The 19,036-nt window shown below is 33.7% G+C and overlaps 2 protein-coding genes across 4 annotated transcripts; both read right to left on the bottom strand.

Annotated features, from left to right (window-relative positions):
• Positions 1–231: 231 nt before the first annotated feature.
• Positions 232–6,495, bottom strand: LOC107434550 (CSC1-like protein At1g32090). The gene is made up of 11 exons (XM_048464128.2): positions 5,934–6,495; positions 4,912–5,064; positions 4,477–4,612; positions 4,067–4,168; positions 3,491–3,610; positions 3,326–3,406; positions 2,905–3,245; positions 2,276–2,521; positions 1,535–1,859; positions 1,008–1,241; positions 232–761 (listed from the first exon to the last, which is right to left on the bottom strand). Exons 1-11 carry the CDS (start codon positions 6,245–6,247, stop codon positions 411–413), a joined length of 2,403 nt encoding a protein of 800 aa, XP_048320085.2. The 5' UTR covers positions 6,248–6,495; the 3' UTR covers positions 232–410.
• Positions 6,496–9,366: 2,871 nt separating this feature from the next.
• LOC107409164 (uncharacterized) lies at positions 9,367–14,341 on the bottom strand. 3 transcript variants are annotated; one of them, XM_048464233.2, is made up of 10 exons: positions 14,207–14,341; positions 13,443–13,673; positions 13,294–13,360; positions 12,650–12,678; positions 12,366–12,574; positions 11,723–11,841; positions 11,151–11,246; positions 10,990–11,065; positions 10,425–10,578; positions 9,367–9,825 (listed from the first exon to the last, which is right to left on the bottom strand). In XM_048464233.2, exons 2-10 carry the CDS (start codon positions 13,668–13,670, stop codon positions 9,670–9,672), a joined length of 1,134 nt encoding a protein of 377 aa, XP_048320190.2. In that variant the 5' UTR covers positions 13,671–13,673; positions 14,207–14,341; the 3' UTR covers positions 9,367–9,669. The 3 variants fall into 3 exon arrangements, with proteins under 3 accessions (XP_048320190.2, XP_048320189.2, XP_048320188.2); XM_048464231.2 differs by lacking the exon at positions 14,207–14,341 and adding an exon at positions 10,209–10,299 and having other exon boundaries at positions 9,687–9,825; XM_048464232.2 differs by lacking the exon at positions 14,207–14,341 and having other exon boundaries at positions 13,443–14,100.
• Positions 14,342–19,036: the final 4,695 nt, after the last annotated feature.

Here is a 19,036-nt window from a genome sequence, read left to right on the forward strand (position 1 = left end):
TATAAAATGACTGACAAACGTTAATGGATACTGTATGTTAAGGTGGATAAAGAATTATCTATTAAACTTAGTAAAAATAATAATTTTTTTTTTCTCTTATCCTCGGTATTCGAAGATAAACATCTTTTAGATACATGTCTCTGCTCCTGCAGTTTTTTTTTTCTTGTGGAAGTGTAGGAAGAAGAAGAGGAAAAGCTTTCCAAATTTTGAATTTCTTGTAAACCAAGGAAATTAACACATTCAAAGAACTTTCATAAAGGGGGAAAAAATTACAACTTGATACCAATGAAACAAAGAAACAATTTACATTGAAAGTGGCCAAGGCCTCAGTAAAAGCAAAGCAGTAGTTAATTAACTACAAAGAAGAAAAAAGGGGGTAAGAATTTCTTGTAAGCAAACTATAAATTAGTTCAAGGTTCTTCATTATGGTAGAAATAATGGGGAGGATTGAATGAATTGTAGCCGTAATGGGGAGGAGACGACGGATTATATACATAACGGGGCGGGGAAGCGGTCTGATAGACATATTCTGGTGGGGAAGCAGGATGATGGACATAATTTGCTGGGGAAGATGAACCGTGTTCCCTTGCCACCGGACTTGCAACATGTGTTTGATGTTTGTCTACTCGAACTTGAACCATCTCTGACTCCTCTACTTCGAATGTTTGGAATATGGGATGCAAGTAAGCATCAGCCAAGTATGCTTTCAAGTTTAAGTCGGGTTCTGTGCTTCGCTCCAAGATGTCTTTTGCCATTGCTTCCTGAAGAAGAAACAACAAAATGAGATGAATATTCACCAAAAAAAAAAGTGTAAAGAATGAGATGATTTTTATCAGCATCTCAAAGAGATACTTAGCTGATTCCTGTGAAATCAAAAAAAGTGAAAACAGCATTTGAAATACTACATAGCATAAATAAGCATTATAGAATATCATAAACAATTTAGCATTAGACCGACCAAAGACGAAAAGGCTATTCTGAGTAGTAAAGATAAAGATTCAGCTTACCTCAAGGGGATACTTTCTAAATGCAGGTTCAAAGCGACTTTTGCAGTACTTATGGAATGCTAATGTAAGTACCGGCAAAATAACAAGTAATGGAGTCGAATTAGCAGCTTTTTTTGTGCTAAGTAAACCCAACAAAAGGAGCTGAGATATCAATAAGCTTGCAATAATGCGGCTGTGAACATGTGGCCAGAAGGCAGCAGCACTTTCGTATCGTTGATTGTAGACATTGATTATCTGTGCAACCAAAGTATTATGTGTATAAGTAGAACTAATGCATAAATATTTTTTACATTGATGCTGCTTACAAGTTTAGTAATCTGTGAAAGTATCTAATTTTATTGTAACTTGTACAACTTAATCAACTAATGCTTCAGAGTAATATTTGAAATCCTGTAAAGTCTTTTTCCTTAATCTGCTTTACATTATTTTTATTTCTTATGGACTTGTGGTCTTTACCAAAACGACAATTGTATGCAATGAATTTTAGGTACATCATGAAAGAAATGAAGCACAACGAATTAACTAACCTGATGACGGTAAACCAAGTATGCAAAGGCGAAGAAGACTAATATAAAAGGAAGAAGGATTGGAGTAACCACAGCATATACTAGCCCCAAAAGGAAGTATAGCTGAAGACTTGGGAGAGTCTCTGGAAAATCCACACTCCCAGGATCCATTGCCTTCTCTTTGTCTCTCTCAGTTTTCACCAAAAACATGTTCTTAAGATGAAAGATAACCAATGGCTTCAAACGAAGAATCTCACCAGCAATGCCAGCCCATCCATCAACCATTATATATGTGATAAAGAAAGTAGCTTTCATTGGTATGGAGACCCCGATGGTTCTAGGAATCCTGTAATAGTATGCAAAAATAATAATGCCAAATGCATCATAAAGAAATAGACACTAACTAAAGTTAAGCAATACAACATCAATTTGCTTGTCCATAATCAGAACCTCAATGGTTCAATTATATTAATAATGTCATCAAAGTAACTTTTAATTGACTGTGACAAGCAATGTTGTGTGCAAAGTTTACTAGTTTGCAATAACAGTTCCTCAAGTAAGAGCTTTTAATATCAGAAAGTTGCAGCCACAAGCTTCATATAAACTGGACCAAATATGTGAGCCAAATTAATGAATCTAAGTCAATGCCACTATAGTACAGAAATAGTTAAGAGGAAAACCAAATCAACACACAACTATATCAAGTCTAATACCAAACATGGAAGTAAAAGAATTCTCAGTCATAAAGAGATGAAAAATTACTGTGTAGGCGATTGGTGAAGGAAAGCGTCAAGCTGCTCAAAAGCTGTTCCAGTCACTATGCTTCCCAAGAATACATTCACTAACATAAAAAAGTAGTATTTTGCAGCTGTCCTCCTTTCTAGGGTTGATAATGCTATATGCCCCTCAATTTTTGACATGATCATCAAAACTGTTGGAAGAATGTAGAGAAAGATTTTAAGTGCAAGACCAGGAAGGAAACCCTGCAGGAATGACTTGATGAATTTCCTGTGAAAGAATGATCGTTATAATCTTCTGGGCAATAACCAAACTCAATAATAACATGAAAAGTTTTAAAAAAGATGCAGAACTACATCTAATGAAAGAATCATTATACCATGCACACCATGTCTGCATTCACATGCATAAAACCAGAGAAACAGGGGAAGAGTGAGAAAGAGATTTCGCATCCTCTAAGAGTAATGAAAAGAGAAATGAAACCAATATGAGACTATCATGAAACAAGGTACAAAATCTGAGTGGTGAAAATTTGTATATTCAAGACAGAAGATACTTTGACATGAAGTATTACGAAGATGAGTTATTGAACGAGGGTAGATATGATATAAAGGCTCCGTTAAAGTCTGCAGAGGATGATTGAGTTCACTTACAATTCTATCACTGGCCTAAGGAATGGAGCAACTCTTTCAAGGCCCTCCAAATTTGCAAGGGATTGCACAAAGGCTATAGGAATCATGTAGAAGAATACCAAAGCAAATACTGATACTGATATTATAAGCCTTCGAATGGTTAAAGACACAAATGGTATAGCCAAGTTCCGCCAATAAACATCGCGAGGTTCAGGGGCCCACTTTGTCAACCATAATGTTGGATTCTTGCTTTGTTGTGTCTGTGCACAAACTGCAGCCCCCCACCGTGAATTAAAGGAGACAAAAGCAACTGGCAGAATGGATTTCGGGTCTTTGAGAATCTTTTGCCGTTCCAATATCATCTAACATCAAAACAAAACCTAATATAAATAAAAAGAATTAGAGCAAACTAAAATCTAGAAGGGGAGAAACAAATTCTTACTCTTTTATCAAGATCCTTAATCTGTTGCTTGTAGTACTCAATGGAATCAATTTTTTCACCCCATAGCCCCAAAAATCCTGTCTGCATATAATAAGTTCCAAATATAAAATCTAAAGACAAATAATTTTATTATCAACAGTCATATGTATATGAAGACCATAATACCTTTGAAGTCGGTTTTTTGTCTGGATGCCTTTCAAACTTAAGCTGGTTATAATCCAGCCAATTCTGAAGCCGATCTCTTTTCCTTACAAGTTTGGCATATTTGTTTGCATTGTAAACTGCCTGAATAAATAACACTAATTTATATTGTATGCATTATACAGTAAGCAAATTTCGTAACTAGGACAACTAATAATTGTACACAAAAAAAAATGCTGCATCTATCATTTTCATATAATTAAGTAATATTCCAAAAAATAAATAAACAAAAAAATAGAATAAAAAGGATAATATATGATGGAGATCATATGTTTCTTATATATGAATATTAATGTTAAGTTTCTTTGTGTTGATCATAGGATTTCATCATTATTAGCATTTTGTTTCCTTTAGAGTTCATTTTGATCCTTTATGGCTGACTACCTATACAAAAAACCCTAATTGCAACTGCATTTTCTCGTTTGGATGAATTCTATTACAGATTGAGATCCTACTTTACTGTTTTTGTTCCTTTTCTCTCTCCTTCTTCCTTATCTCCCCTTCCCTTCTCCCCTCTTTGGTCCTGCATCATAATATTACCTGGTGACAAAGATAACGATCGGGATGATTTGTTTGAAAGAAGTGATCCACAGACTCTGATATCGAGTGACCAGAAACATGTGGTACATTTGTAACAACTACCTGCAAAAGGAAAAAGAGAAAATCAAATATAAAAGCGATAACAATAATTGAAGAGTTCATGGAATTTTCAAACAAAAGACTAAGAAATAATCATAAAAGAGCAGGCTCAGTTAGTGATTTCAAAAGACTGAAATAAAAGGTTGGTTTAGCTTTAACTAAGTGAAATGCAGAAAACTAGTTAAGAATTCAGTATAAGAGCCTCATAGCTGCTGAAAACATATTTAAACTTACTCTTCCCAGACACTCAAAGCAAGAAATGATTAAACAAAATTTTCCCTAGTTGTCGAGTGCAGTAATGAATAACCCACCGTGAATTGTTCAGCACGCCTGCGCTGTGAAGCCAAGTAACGCAACCTCATCGATGCGATATAATCATATTCCATGTAAAGCATGTAACAAGTCCAAAATGTGAACAAGTATTCCAATCCTATGTGGAAAAAAAACCTGAAATTATACAATATAGCTCTTAAGCAAGTTACTTTACCTATAATGAAATGCAAATTAATATATAAAATGTTGCTGTAACTAATGCAATTTATTTGTTGTTGAATTTGTGAACTAGAAGAATAAACTTTGATTTGTTGTCAATTTAACCTTCAGTTATCCATAAACAATCATTACAATTTTTCAGCAAGATGATTTAGGAGTTCAAGCAAGAAAATAAAAATTAAATTTCACTTGTTAAGCATGACGCACTGCAAAGTTGATCTGTTTGTTATTGTTTAGAGAAGACATAGATGTACCTTATCGATTCTGGGCGCACATTCGATATCGAAAGCTTATCAATGTCACTCACAACCAATTCTTTTCTTAAGAAGAATAATGTTCCACTTGATACATTGACTGGAATAAGTATAAGAAGTGCCAGGACTGCCATTGGAACGAAAATCTTCAAGCTGCCAGAATAAGGAGAAGATTATTTACTAGCAAAATGCATTTCTTCGAGGGTACAATGAAAGAGTTGGAGCATATGTTGCAAAAACAAACAATTTAAGCGAAACAGGAAAAGATTGATTTTCATCTTTCACGGTATGAACTGTTGTTCAAGAAATATCTTCAAAATTTTCTGGTTTTCTCGTGGGAATACCAACTATAGTTGCAAGCAAAAGTCAATTAATGAACTCATCTACTCAAACGAAACAATAAAAGTCTTGGAGAAAAAGAAAAATAGAACCCAAAAAAGGTTTAAGAGCTAAAGAATGCACTTTTCCAGGGTTAGCAGGATAGCCTCTTCAAGCTTTTGTGAGTCCAAGGTGCAAATTTGTTAGTCAAACTACCATGCAACAAAGCTATATCAACTTTCACCACCCCAAAACCCAACAAGAAAAAGGAAAGTAAAAAAATAATTAAAAAAAATAAAGAAACGAAAAAACAAATAAAAGAAATACTATTATAACCAAAAGAAACAGAGGAAAAAAAAATTATATATATATATATATATATATATATATATATATATATATATATATATTCAGAGCGAACGATAAATTCCCAGAAACAAAATAAACTAGAGAGAAAAAAAAAAAAAAAAAAAAAAGGGATATATGAAACAGAACACAGCCCAGAGTGTAAATCCAAAGCATATATAGCAGCAGATAAAGAGAAACTTCGAAGCTTTTTTTAGTTCAAAGTCCAAAAATTTAAAATGGAAACCCAGAATAGTACCAACACATGAAAATACAACTTCAAAGTATAAGAAGGATAAAAAAAAATTAAAAAAAAAAAAAAGGTATAGGAAAAGAAAAAAAAATTAGGAGTTAAATACCCAAGAATGTATATTCTGAGAAAAACAGCAGAGTCAAGGCCTGCATGGTTGATAATCTCAGACTCACTCATCCTCATTGCCTGAGGCATCCAGTTCAAGAAGGTGAGGTAAGTTTTGAAATTGAGGTTCACAAACTTGCCCACAAAATTTGTAGACCTCCTTGGACTTGCTCTTTCTCCATTGATGTACCACTTGGGAAAGTAAACCCTGTCATTGATGGGTTGGATTCTGAGAAAAGCAAAAGCCAAAAGGAATGCAAAAGCACCCAGTATATTAATCAATGCTGAGACACCAATATCACTCAGGGTAGCCATTGAAGAAGAATTTCAGAACAGAGAACTGTGGCCAAAGAGCAAAGAAGGAGCTAATTGAAGGCTTTAAGACAAAGAAAGAAAGGAAAGGCTAATGGTGAAGCAAGTACTGACTGAATTTGAGATAAAAGAAAGGAAAGAATAAAACTTTATTTTTATTTTTAGCCAAAAAGTAAAGAAATTTTATTATTATAAGAAAGTGGGTCTACACTCTACAATGGTTTTCTGATCTGTGAAGGCAGTTTCTTATTTTTTTTGTCCAATTCTGATCTGGTTAAGGCTGTTTATGTCATGTTTTGATTGTTTTACAAATTTGGGTTTTCTTTTGTCTTTTAGTTTGGTTTAGTGGGTTATTGTTGGATTTGACTTGGAAGCGCCTTCACATTAGTGTTTGCATGTGCAAGTGAAATAATTTAACCATACTGGTTTTGGTGGTTTTTGATTGGGTTCACGTGCTTTGGTGCTGATAATCTTTTTCTTTTCTTTATACTACTTTGTCAATGTTTTTCAATTAGAGAAGGAAACTGGTTGTTTGGCTAATTTTCTTTTTTCTTTTTTGTGTCATTTTTTAGTCTCCACTTTCCCACCTTTTCAACGCGGTAGGAAAGCTGGAATCAATCACGGTATTGGCTATTGTAACGGCATAAAATCAGGCAAGATGCTATGCTTTCTTAAATTTATGACCAGATTGTTATCTATCATTTCATTAATATCTTTTTCAGAATATTTATTTATTTTTTGTGGAAATTTATTTCAGAAGGGAAGTATAGGATTTGTCTGTTTTATATATATATATATATATATAATAAGATTTGATCACCATTTTAATAAAGAAAAAATTATTAAAAATTCTATCTTTTGCATTCTGGTAGAAAGATTTTTGATGGCAAACCCAAAGTCTTACAAAACCCACTGTAGCATGTAAAGTATCTCAACAAGTTTTTATTTTTAATAACAAAAACAAATCAAAGTTCACCAATCCCACGGTTGGAATTTTGGATTTTGTGGTAGTAGGTGTTTGGTTAAAAAAATATATACATATAACAATATGAAATTTGATATTGTGTAATAATTTTTTTATTATTTCCAAAAAGAAATAAAATCCCAACAATACCCAGATGGGATTATTCCAAGTCTAAATAATTATAAACTTTTTTAATGACAGATGACAAGAATGATTGCGACGCCAAAATACATTTGAATAATGTTCATTTTTAATTTTAATTTTTTGTAATAAATTTGAATCATTTTGTGTGTACGTTTCAATGAAATGGTAGCTTCTTATGATAAGCTTTGTGCCACATTCTCCTTATCGTTTCATTCCTCAGCTTTAATTTGTCCTTTTCCAAGTCTCCATTGTTTCTTTATTTTCATTATTATTTCTCAACCTTCTTTATTCTTTATTCACCAAAAAAAAAAAAAAATAAATAAAAGAAACATTCTCAATTCCTTTTGGTGCTTTTGTGTCAGAGACTCAGAAACTTCATAATAAACATTTTTTTGTTTGAGATAGATTTTTTTTTTTTTTTTGGGTGAAATTTGGAGATAGAAGCTTCATAATAAACTTGAGAACAAAATTTATATATTTTGTACTTTAAAAGAGTTTGCGGAGAATTGGATATAACTGCCTCAATTCAAGTCACAATAAAGATAAAAAAAAGAAAAAAGGAAAAAAAGAAGAGTAAAAATTTGACTGAGATAGGTGATGGATAAGAGAGAGAAAAGAATACTAATCAACTAAATATAGTTTAGATTTTTAAGTGGAGAAAATTGACTACCGTTTTTGTAGAGAGAATATATATATATTAAATATTACCAAATATAATAAGAACAGAATTTATGCTAGTAAGAAAAATTTCAATGCATATAAATACAATATATTAGGTGGCTCATCCAGCTTTAGCCTGGTCCTGTCCTAACTCAACAAATTCTCAAGGCCTCGTGACAGACTAGAAATTCTATTTGTCTCAATCGGTCATTATTATGATTGTTTATGTGCTTTTTGGGTTTTCCATGATGTGGCCATAAGTCACACAACAATAACCAATTTGGCCCCACCTATTTTATCTGTAGATAACCTCTTTTGGCCATTACTTATAACTAAAAGAAAAACTTTTTCCCAAAAAAAAAAAAAAAAAAAAAAAAAGAAAGGAAGAAAAGTCATTTTTTTTTTCCCTTACCAATAAAAGTGATTATGCTTTCGGTGTCATAGGCATGGAGGATGTTGGTTAAAAACTCATAAAATAGCTATTGGGGGGTGGTGGTGGTGGTGGTGATGGTGGTGGGGGGAAAAAAGTAAAATAAAATTTGGGAGATTTAGAGGCAGACTATTTCATTTTTATATTAGAATGTATCTTTTTTTAAGTTTTATTTTATTAGTTTTAATTAACTGTAAGAGTACTCTTTTGCTGGGTCATAGAGAGACAATATTCCTTAAATCATGCATGTTTCTATGACGAAACCCCTAATAAAAAGAATGACAATTATGAGTGAAGATGACAATTATGAATGACTGCTTTTTTTATTTTTATTTTTTTGATAAAATATGAATAACTGCTTTTGATTAAGAGTTTAGTCCAAAAAAATAATGATTTTCTATGCTTGAAAAGTTTGGTAAGCAGTGCATGCAATTAGTGTCTAAAGTACAAAGGAAATTATTTATGCACTTTTTGGGTAAAGTTGTGGAAGTAGGATTTTGTCCTTTTTTTTTTATAAAAAAAGAAAAAAGAAAAAAATAGTTCTGAATTTGTAGATAAATCTTAAGTCAGCTCTAATTTAAAGAGGAATATGAATAAAAATAAGAATGAAAAAAATATATTTACACCTGGAAAAGATAAATGTAAAAAGGAAAAGAAGAAAGTTGGTTATTTCTTGGGGCATGAAATGATGCCACTTATTGGGAATAATGCCAATTGCTAAGCAATGATGAACACCAATAACATGAAAAATGAGTACTGTTTTCTTTATTTCTTTTTCGTTCATTTTAACATTTTAATGCTTGATTTCTATCATCATGAAAGCAATCACATCACCAGCATTTTTCAATAATAATGACAAATAACAATTTTTTTAAAATTATTTATCCATATTATTACATGTTCTTAGAGCTATGACCATGGAACTTGTAAAAGGGTATCTTTTATTGATTCCTTGCAACTGTATCTGCATAAAAAGAAGAAGAAGAAGATAGGATTTTGTTGGGTAGTAAACTTAACACGTAACATGAGCAACTTGATATTATCAAAATATAACCTAGAACGTGTCAACTAAATTAACTGGCTAGAAAATTTCTTGAGCATAGCAGCCATGAACAAACATATATCTTCTACAAACGGCTGAGTTTGAGATTTCCCTTTTTCGCCTGGAATCTTTTCCCTCTTCTGCCATTAACCACAAAACCAGTTGATAAGTAAAATCGCCTACAATTATCCCTCACTTTGGTTAACAGCAGCAAGCTGTGACGGTGAAAAAAGATTAGACGAAACCGACCAAAGTTGTTGTGCAAGTGTTGCATTGTATGAGAGTGCAGAAGAGTTTATAATTCTACCCTTTCCACCAAAGAAGTATACTCCAGATGTTTCCTGTAACAATCAGCAAAGTTAACGATTCAGCTCAACCATTCTCAAATCTACCTTTTGCTTTTACTTTTCATTTCGGATTCAGTATTTCTGATTATATATCCAGATTTCAGCATATTACATTGATATCCAATTCAATACACATGAAACATGGTGTTTCTAAACTGATCACAGGACTTTATAGAAAATTGTTGAGATAGAAAATGACCTTACAAAATTCAACATCATGAGCCAACAATGTCAACAGTCAATTTAATAAACATGCAGCACATGCTTACATATGCCTTTACAATTAGAGAACAGTTTTGCTAACTTCCAAAAATGAGAGACTCACAGAAAATTCTAATCAATATATTTATCATCACTTGCAATAGAGGTGCTTCTACCTTAAATGGCATCACCATCGGATGTAATATGCCAAATGCCATAAATATGATCACAGCAAGTGGCACGTTCACTGGCATCACAATTAGGTTGCTGAAGACATTTTCGATTGGACCACATGAGATGATGTTTGCAACAAATTTGTTTGTTTATGCATTTGCTAGCGAATCATGACATCATATAAGGAAATGGAAATAAGAGGAGTGTGGTTAACTTACTGCTGGGGCAAGGGCTGCATCAAGTATTGAATTGACACCGTTCTCAGGCGACTGCAAAAGTCCCAGAAGCTTTAGGACTGTAAGTGCCATTTGCGAAACAAAGGAGGGCACTTCACGCATGATGTTGGTATTGACTGCTCCTGGATCCACCGCACTTCAAAATGATAAAACAAAGAGAGGGGAAGGAAAAAAAAAAAAAAAAAGAAGAAAAGATCAGGGACTAGGACATCATCATTACATATCAATGACAACATTTTCACTCTAATGAAGCAAAAAAAAAGATGTTACTGTTTAGGATATTTTTCCAAGGACCAAGAATATTTCTACTGGCATGAAGAATAATAGGTATGACTTCAAATTGACAGATGATAATTGATAAAAGAGTTCCTATGTTGTCTAGTGGTATGAAGAATGTTAGACAGCAAGTTCAACTCTTTAATAAGTAATACAAAACAATGAAGCGAATTAAAGGTTTGAAACGTTCTTAAATACATGCAATCATGCAAAATTGATGATGGTAAAATTTCAATAGTTAAATTTTCAAGAAAATTATGCAGGCACATACATAGTGGAGACATGACGGGATTCATCCAACAAGCCAAGTTTTCGATGAAGCTCATAGGAGAACAGCAGTAGGCATACTACAACAATGGAAGGCAGTCGTCACAATTGAGATGATAGTTAACTGAGAATACCGCATGCATCCACACATAATTTATGACTTACATTTGGAATACTCATAAATACGACCAAAGGGATAATGTTTTGATCTCAAGAAGGACTTGCCAGAAACAATATCCTCGTTAACCTGCATGTTAAGTACTGAAAATTTTTGAAAGAAAAAAGAAAGAGATTACAATCTTCCATAAAATGATCTGTCTAGATTTCAGGACAGATAAAGTTTGATTAACACTTCTAACAAAAATCTGATGCTCACATGGAAGTAAATGAGACAAAATATTTAAGGACCCATTAAACTCAAATTCATCAAGCTTTCTCATTAAGGTTTATTTTGTCTAACCGGATGGATGGACACACTCCAGTTATTACACTGGTTGGCTAAGTAACATTTAGATGTGAGTTCAGAGTTACCACTGATGAAAATCTTCCAGTTAAGCAGCATAGAATCCTTGATGCATTAATATGCACGTCATATTCATATTCCTTCTTTTTCCCCTTATGTTTCCATATTATGCATTTTGGAGGCTTGACCATAGGTTGTGCAAGTTCTACATGAATAAGCATGCTTGCCAGATTTCAGTGAAGTTAGAATGCATATAAATCCTCTAAGTTCTTACCACTTCGATGTGTGAAGGATGTAATATTCACTATCCGTGAAGGAACAGGGCTATTTTCCAGAAGTGGTAATAGAAGTTTTGTCAGACAAAATGGTCCAATGTAATTTGTGCCCATCATCCTGGAAAAATAGGTAAACAAATAAGCAAGCCAATTCTCAAGCGAGCAGGAAACTGGGATGAAGTATATCCTGCATAGCAGTAAAACTGGTAGACTTATGTTTCAGCTATGACTATGAGATGCAGTTCCACACAGACACTCAAAACAGAACCAAAATCTTCCATACTTTAGCATGAAAAGCAAAGAAAAATGAAAGATCGAAGAACAAGAACAAAGAGAATGCTTTCTTCTATGGACAGAAAGTTTGTACGCATATAGGTTTTAGTTCCATGGAAAACAGGTTTTAGTTCCACGGAAAACAAGTGTGATTAAATGGCTGAGTTAAGTCTCAAACGTGTTAATGCTTACAGCATTTAGCAACTTGAGCTAGCAATATAAATTCAAAGACATCAACATCAAGCTGAAAATCTCCATGCAATAGGTCAGTATGTATGGTGAAAGTGGCATTGCAGCATATGAGTATCAAGAACTGGTTATTTTAATTCAGCATTTCAACCTATATCAGCCAAAGATATAAGACATTACTCATCATAGCCTTCAGCTGTAAGTCTTGGAGACGTTGCCAAAATCCCAGCATTGTTAATCAAAAGTTGGACAGAAGAATGCATATTTGAATCCAGAAACCACCGCTCAAGGTCTACTTTAAACTTCAAAATCGATTGGAAGGAAGACACGTCAACCTGAAAAGCTTTGAGATGGGCATGCTCATTCTTATCCTTAATTTCTCTCATAGTCTGTCACACAATCATAGGAAATGTGAACAAAAAGCATAAGGTGGAGAGGCACTGAAATATAAATAGAAAGCATACCTTCAACAACAACTTTGATGACCGTCCCACTACAGAGATTATAGGGATTTGAGTTACAAAGCAATTTAATAGCTTCAAAGAAAACGTAATATAGACATCCAGTTTGTGTCAACTAAAAGAAAATCACCAGAGAAAACATAAGTTCTTCTTACAACTTTAGGTGTTACTGAAATCTGTAAAAACGGTCAAAGGACTCAAAGACAAAAGGGAAAACTACATCAAAAGCTCCTGTCTTATCATGGAAAGGAAAAAGATCACAGTTGACACAACACAGGAATTATGCTATCCCAAAAAATGGTATTTAACGAGAATGGTTGAAGGGTGAAGAAAAATGTCACACGAACATAGAAACTAAATTTCTTAAACTAAAATTAAGTTTTGGTACAAATGGAGGAAAAATTAATCAGAGAATGATCTTTAATTTAATCACAATTGAACCTTGTGGTAATTCACTTGAATAACAATAAAGATGTAATCTTTCAACAAGTATAAAAGATTCTACCCATTCCTTCATCAGAATTAGTATTATCCGTCTACCAAATTAAAACTCACTCCCCATGTTATCTCTCCCTTCCCCTTCCCCTCACTTTATTTCTCTAAAAAATATGCCTCTAATAAAGACGAAGAAAGAATAGAAGAAATACCAAGAACAATGTAGAAGCCTTCCTTAGAAAGGGCATAAGCAGCAGCAGCACCTAAGCCAGATGTAGCCTGCAATATTCAAAAAGCAAAAACTGGATAAATCATATATAAAACACCTGCAACAGTTAACTGACATTAATCTCATGCTTACACCGGTGATGATGCAAACGGGTCTAACACAAGCAGCTGTTGTTGCTGGGGGACAACGTGGGTAGCGCTTAGATTCTGGGACAAACAGAATTTGGAACAACAGCTTCAAATAGGAAAGGACAAGACATATAGACCAGCAAACCGCCATTCTCCAGAAGTCTGCCCTGCAAACGAAAAGAAAACACTCTCCCAAATTCTTCATCTTCATTGGTATCCAATACCAACTCATCACCTAACCATAAAACAAAGAAAAACCGATTAATTGATGCTTAATTAGCCTTCATTTCTTCTTCTTCTTCTTTATTTTCGTCTCCCCCCCACCCCACCCCACCGATGGGGCTAGTGAGCTATCTAATACACTCACTACCACCGTTTTCGAGCATGTTGAATATTTACTGAATTTATTATTAGCATTTTTTTATTTACAATTTGACAAAATCAAATTTTTAACATGTTTGCATTGCAAGAATTTGGGAAAAAATGAAAACTTTAAAAATGAAGATATACATCCTCCAAAGTCCAAAAACATCATTAACGAAAATAAAACATAATTTTAAAAATGAAACAGAGAAAACCCAAAAGTATCAGTAAGAAATCTGATTGATAGTTCATCAGAAAACGGAACATCAAATTCCTATTATGGGTTTCCTATTAACACCTAAACTCTGTGCAAACACATATATCTTTTTAAAATTAAAAATAAAGGAAACCAAAAAAAAAAAAAAAAAAAAAGGCACAGATTCCAATATGTATTTGTTTATTTACCTTTTTTTGTATCCGTTTCTATTGTTTTCAGAATTTTTTTTTCTTTCCGGTTTTAATTTTCTTTTAAAAATTTTGTAATCTTTAAAAAATTATTCAAACTCTCTGAATTGATTTCTGTTATTTTTAAGAGTTTTGCTGGTTTTAATTTTCATTTTAATACCTCTTTTTTCTTTGAAAAGCCATCCAAACAGGGCATAGACCAGAGAGTCAAAGATTGATTGATATCCACATTGAAATTTAGCACCAACAAAAATATGTACTGTTTGTACACAACAATGTCCAAAACTAACAAAATCAGCATCCTCGACCACATGCCATAATCTAGTAAAACATACATTCAAAACCCACTAGTTAACTCCTCTCCTGCTATACTGCTACTTTCAGTACCACTATCTGTACATGGATGCAGATCAGCACCTCCTGATCTGCACCTATATTTCCTTCTTCCATCCTCATTACAAAGTGTTGTTGTGGTAATACAACTCTTGCAAATCTCATCCGGCACTTTCATATGATGATTGGCAGGATATATCGATTCCACATAAGCTGTTACAAGTGCTTCGCATGTGTAATACTTGGAACATAACACATAATAAGTTATGTTTTGATCTCGACATGCAGCAATAGCATGGGCGCATGGAAATTGATTGATAACAAACTCTCCAAATGTGCATGTCTTATTCTGCAAGTTTACAATTTCTTTTCTATCGCCATACAATACTTCAAACTCAGGAAAGTTCAAAGAAGACAAAAGCATTGATTGAGACATGACAACTCGTACATCTAATGGTTCTTCGATCCATGGAGTCATAGGTGTTTTTGTGTTACCTGCTTGAGTTCCACGCTCATAATACCATCCTTTGTGTAAAGACCTCATATGGTCAATTAAAGCAACTATAGGTAACTACCTCTGATCTTTGAGATTTTCATTTAACCATTCAATAATATTCAATGTCGTAACGTAAATCTCTTACTAGGGAAGTGTGACCTAGCCAATTTTGCATACCCAACTTCTTCAAGATATTGTGCAGCATCAGGTTCCACTGAACCGATTTGATCCATAAAGTCATTAAATTCAGACGCACGGTACACCTCAGCTGATTTGAAAAATAATGATCCTAAGGCATCATTCTCGAATTTCAACTTTATATGTTGACCAATATGATACATACAAGCTCCTTGATGTGCATTTGGAAAAACATTATGGCCATTTCAATGCTTCGATTACAGTTGGAAATGAAAAGTAAATCCTTAACTTCTCAAATAACCCCATGAAATTTTCTAAGAAACCATTCCCATGAAACGTCATTCTCTGAATCTCCAATTCCAAAAGCTAGTGGGTAAATTTGCTCATTCCCAATCCTTACAAAAGGAAATAAGCATAACTCCACCATACTTGCCCTTTAGAAATGTCCTATCAATTGCTACAACTGGCCGCATGACAGAATGAAATCCTCTTATACAAGCTCCAATAGCCACAAAACAATAGAGAAAATGGTTCTGACTATCAGTGTCAATATGAGTTACAGTACCAGGGTTATTACTCTCCAACAGAACACAATATGATGAAAGCTTTGCAAAAGATTCCTCTTGTGATATCCTCAAAGAATCAACTGCATTTTCCCTAGCTCCCCAAGCCTTACCGTAACTTATGTTAATGCCAAACTTAGACCGCACATCCTGTCTGAAATCATTTGGTAGATACCCTCTTATCCGTTTGTATCTGAGCCTTCAAGTAGTTTCTTTTTCTGTGCTGCTCTTTCCTCAGCTAGTTTCTTTTTCTGTGCCGTATCATCACTTCTAGCCTCTGATGAAACAAGTCTAGGTAGTTTTGTAAGTTGAGCTGCACGTACAGAGCTTGAAAATTGATCACTGGCACTCCCAAAAGCAAAGGCAGTATGATAATTACCAAAACCATGGATCCTTATCTTTCTTTTTCGTTTTCCCTTTCCCTTTCTCTTTCTTTTTCTCTTCCTTTTTCTCTCTTTCTTTCTTTCACATTTTCCTTTTCCTTTTCCTTTTCCCTTTCTCTTTCTCTTTCTCTTTCTCTTTCCCTTTCTATTTCCCAATCTATTTGAATTTCCATTTCTCTTTGTATTTCCCTATCTGTTTCTCCTTTTCCTTGACAGTACTTTAACACCCTTGGTCTAAGTTCCACGCTTAATGGACTTCTATCACCAGCAAATGGTACAGAATTCTCAGCAATAAACATTTTAACATCATCATCATAAGCTATCTCCACAAGTGGGACAGATATATTTGCTATATACCGAAACTGCATTGAAATCTCATAATCATGTCGATCCACATTCAAAATAGAATAAACTACACTCTGAAGCTGCTCAAAAGTACAATCTTCAGAAATGTTTCTTACTTTTGACTTGCCACCCTTGTATCTGATAAGGCAATTTTCATTCTCAACCCACTCTCCATCATACATAATTAAAACTCGAACCAGCTCCATTATCCTGAAAAGTATTAATAGATAATAGATAATTATTAAATATTACAGAATTAATTATAGATATACTCCATTCTTCATTGCTACTTAAACTCCCTTTAAATAGTCCATCCATACTTCGAGTAACACACTGGCTACTCAATCGGGGATCAGTTTCATCAGGATACTACGTTGTTTTCTCCTATATCTTTGATCAACGGCCTTCTTCACAAGAAAAAGAAAAAAGAATATTTACAGTTACATCAACCAATGCCACTAAGTTAATAATAGGCCTCTGTTGCAAGAAAATAGAACCATACGACTTGTACTACAATACATCAAATATGAAGTAAGACTACTATTCTTTTTTTATTTTATTTTTATGAAACAAAAGATTTAATTTTTCAGACAGACCACAATCCTAAAAATCTGGGGAGACTTATCCGATTCCATCTACTAACTCTCAACTAATGCCATGTTAGTCAAACATTCATCACAAGTACAATATCCCATTCTGCTTCATGTTAGAACCACAAATAAAACACTAACAAACAAAACATGTCTGCATTCATCATCTTCAACTATATGAACATATAAACCATGCCTCCACATCTTTATCCCCTATTCATTATACATTTTGCAGGAGAGCACACACTTCCTGTTAGAGTTTGTGACCTGAATTCTTGTTGATCCGACCCGAAAAGCTCACGGTGCGACCCATTTGGTAAAACTAAATTTTGGAGAAAAATTTGGGACTCTGTGGTGGAAGCGGAGGTCTCGGGCCGATAGGCCCGAGACCGTAGCCCACCACTGAGCCCGATGGGAGTGCGGGGGCAGCGCCCCCGCGGTATGGACCTGTTCAATTTTAGGGTTTCTTCTGTACTATATATATTTAGTTTTCGGCTGTAATTAGGGTTAGAAGGTATCGCGCAGTCAGGCTCACCTTTTGTACCAATCTTTCGATATTGGATTTGTTCTCCCTGCCCGTGGTTTTTCCCGTCAAGGGTTTCCACGTTAATTTTGTGTTTGTTCTTCGCTTTATTTGTTTTCCGTTGCTATTTGTTTTTCTCCCAATTCCGTAACACTTCCTAAGCAACTAGGGGGGAGGAAATCTAATTTTTATATGAACATATAAACCATACCTCCACATCTTTATCCCCTATTCATTATAAATTTTGCTGGAGAGCACACAGTTCCTAAGCAACCAGGGGGGAGGAAATCAAAATTTTCCATTGTAAATTTTAAAGAATTTGCAACCCAAGATAGCATTTTGAATTTTGATCACATTCTCGAATGGCTAAAAAAAATTTAACCCAAAAAAAAAAAAAAGGCTGAATTATCATGTTTATTGAGGAAATTGAGTTAACAACGGTGGAAATTTATATATCACTTACAAATGAGAAAGAAAACAAAAAAACAAAAAAAAAAAAGGCGGCTTTCGTTAGGGCTTTGGTTTGTGGATGGACACAGTAACAGAGTACTATAATTCCTCATATCGATTGCCCATTTGGAGGTCGAAGATTGCCGTGGTTGTGAGGCTTTAGAGTTTCATCAGAATAAGGACCTACTGAACGGTGTCGTTTTGCCGTAGCGACCGACGACGATGCAGCTAATAATAAAAGTGGGATTTTGAAGGTTGGAAAGCCGGCGGCATCGGAGTTTGAAAAACCATACTGAAAAAATAAGACCCGTGAAATTTAAAAAAACAAAGTTAAATTTAAAAAGTAAAGGAAACTTTAGTCAAGCCCAAAGTGGCCCAGTAAGAAAAAGTTTTGGCCCAACAACTAAATTAATTAAACTAATAAAATTAAAAAATAAATAGAAAAAATTATGTATAACTTTATTTTTCTAAATAGAATACTACAACCTTTTTTTTTCTTGCCAAATAATAAAATACTATATCTGATCCGTCCCTTTTTCTAAGTGGTTAACTGATCATTTTATTTTATTTTTTTATCTTCTGGCTTTTTTATAATTTAGCCTTTTTTTTTTTTGTGTAAATGACATGTGTCCAAATTGGAAGCTCAAAATTAAGTGATCATTGTTCATTATTATTATTATTTTGATTTTTGAATTTCGTATGAAAATATATGTTTGATATATTATGTTCATTCAACATGGCATTGATACTGTCGTTTGAATTTTTGGTTTTTCTGTATCTTATGCAATACAATTATTTTTGGCAAGCCTAAAGATTCCAAGGACTGCTGGCTTTGGGATTTCTACTAGGTTTCTATTATAGATTTGTATATTTTATATTAAAGAAAAATGAATTTTTTTTTTAATAACTAAATATAATATAGATTGATTATTCCTATTCTATGAACATAATTAAATTGTCAAATAAGACTGTATTGGCATGCCACTAAACACCCATCAATGGTAAGAAA

Source organism: Ziziphus jujuba, chromosome 6 (assembly GCF_031755915.1).
Source record: "Ziziphus jujuba cultivar Dongzao chromosome 6, ASM3175591v1".
NCBI lineage: Eukaryota > Viridiplantae > Streptophyta > Magnoliopsida > Rosales > Rhamnaceae > Ziziphus > Ziziphus jujuba.

Bases quoted from the DNA above. Each gene is read 5' to 3' on its own strand.
- LOC107434550 (XM_048464128.2), bottom strand. From the start codon at position 6,247: ATGGCTACCCTGAGTGATATTGGTGTCTCAGCATTGATTAATATACTG. The intron at 3,407-3,490 runs GTATTATGGTCT...TATTATATGCAG, and splicing joins ACAAAAAACCGACTTCAAAG to ACAGGATTTTTGGGGCTATG. The intron at 2,522-2,904 runs GTAAGTGAACTC...ATTCTTTCACAG, and splicing joins CTTAGGCCAGTGATAGAATT to GAAATTCATCAAGTCATTCC.
- LOC107409164 (XM_048464233.2), bottom strand. From the start codon at position 13,670: ATGAGTTGGTATTGGATACCAATGAAGATGAAGAATTTGGGAGAGTGT. The intron at 12,575-12,649 runs GTATGCTTTCTA...ATTGTGTGACAG, and splicing joins CATCAAAGTTGTTGTTGAAG to ACTATGAGAGAAATTAAGGA. The intron at 10,579-10,989 runs GTATGTGCCTGC...ATCATTTTGAAG, and splicing joins TCCCGTCATGTCTCCACTAT to TGCGGTGGATCCAGGAGCAG.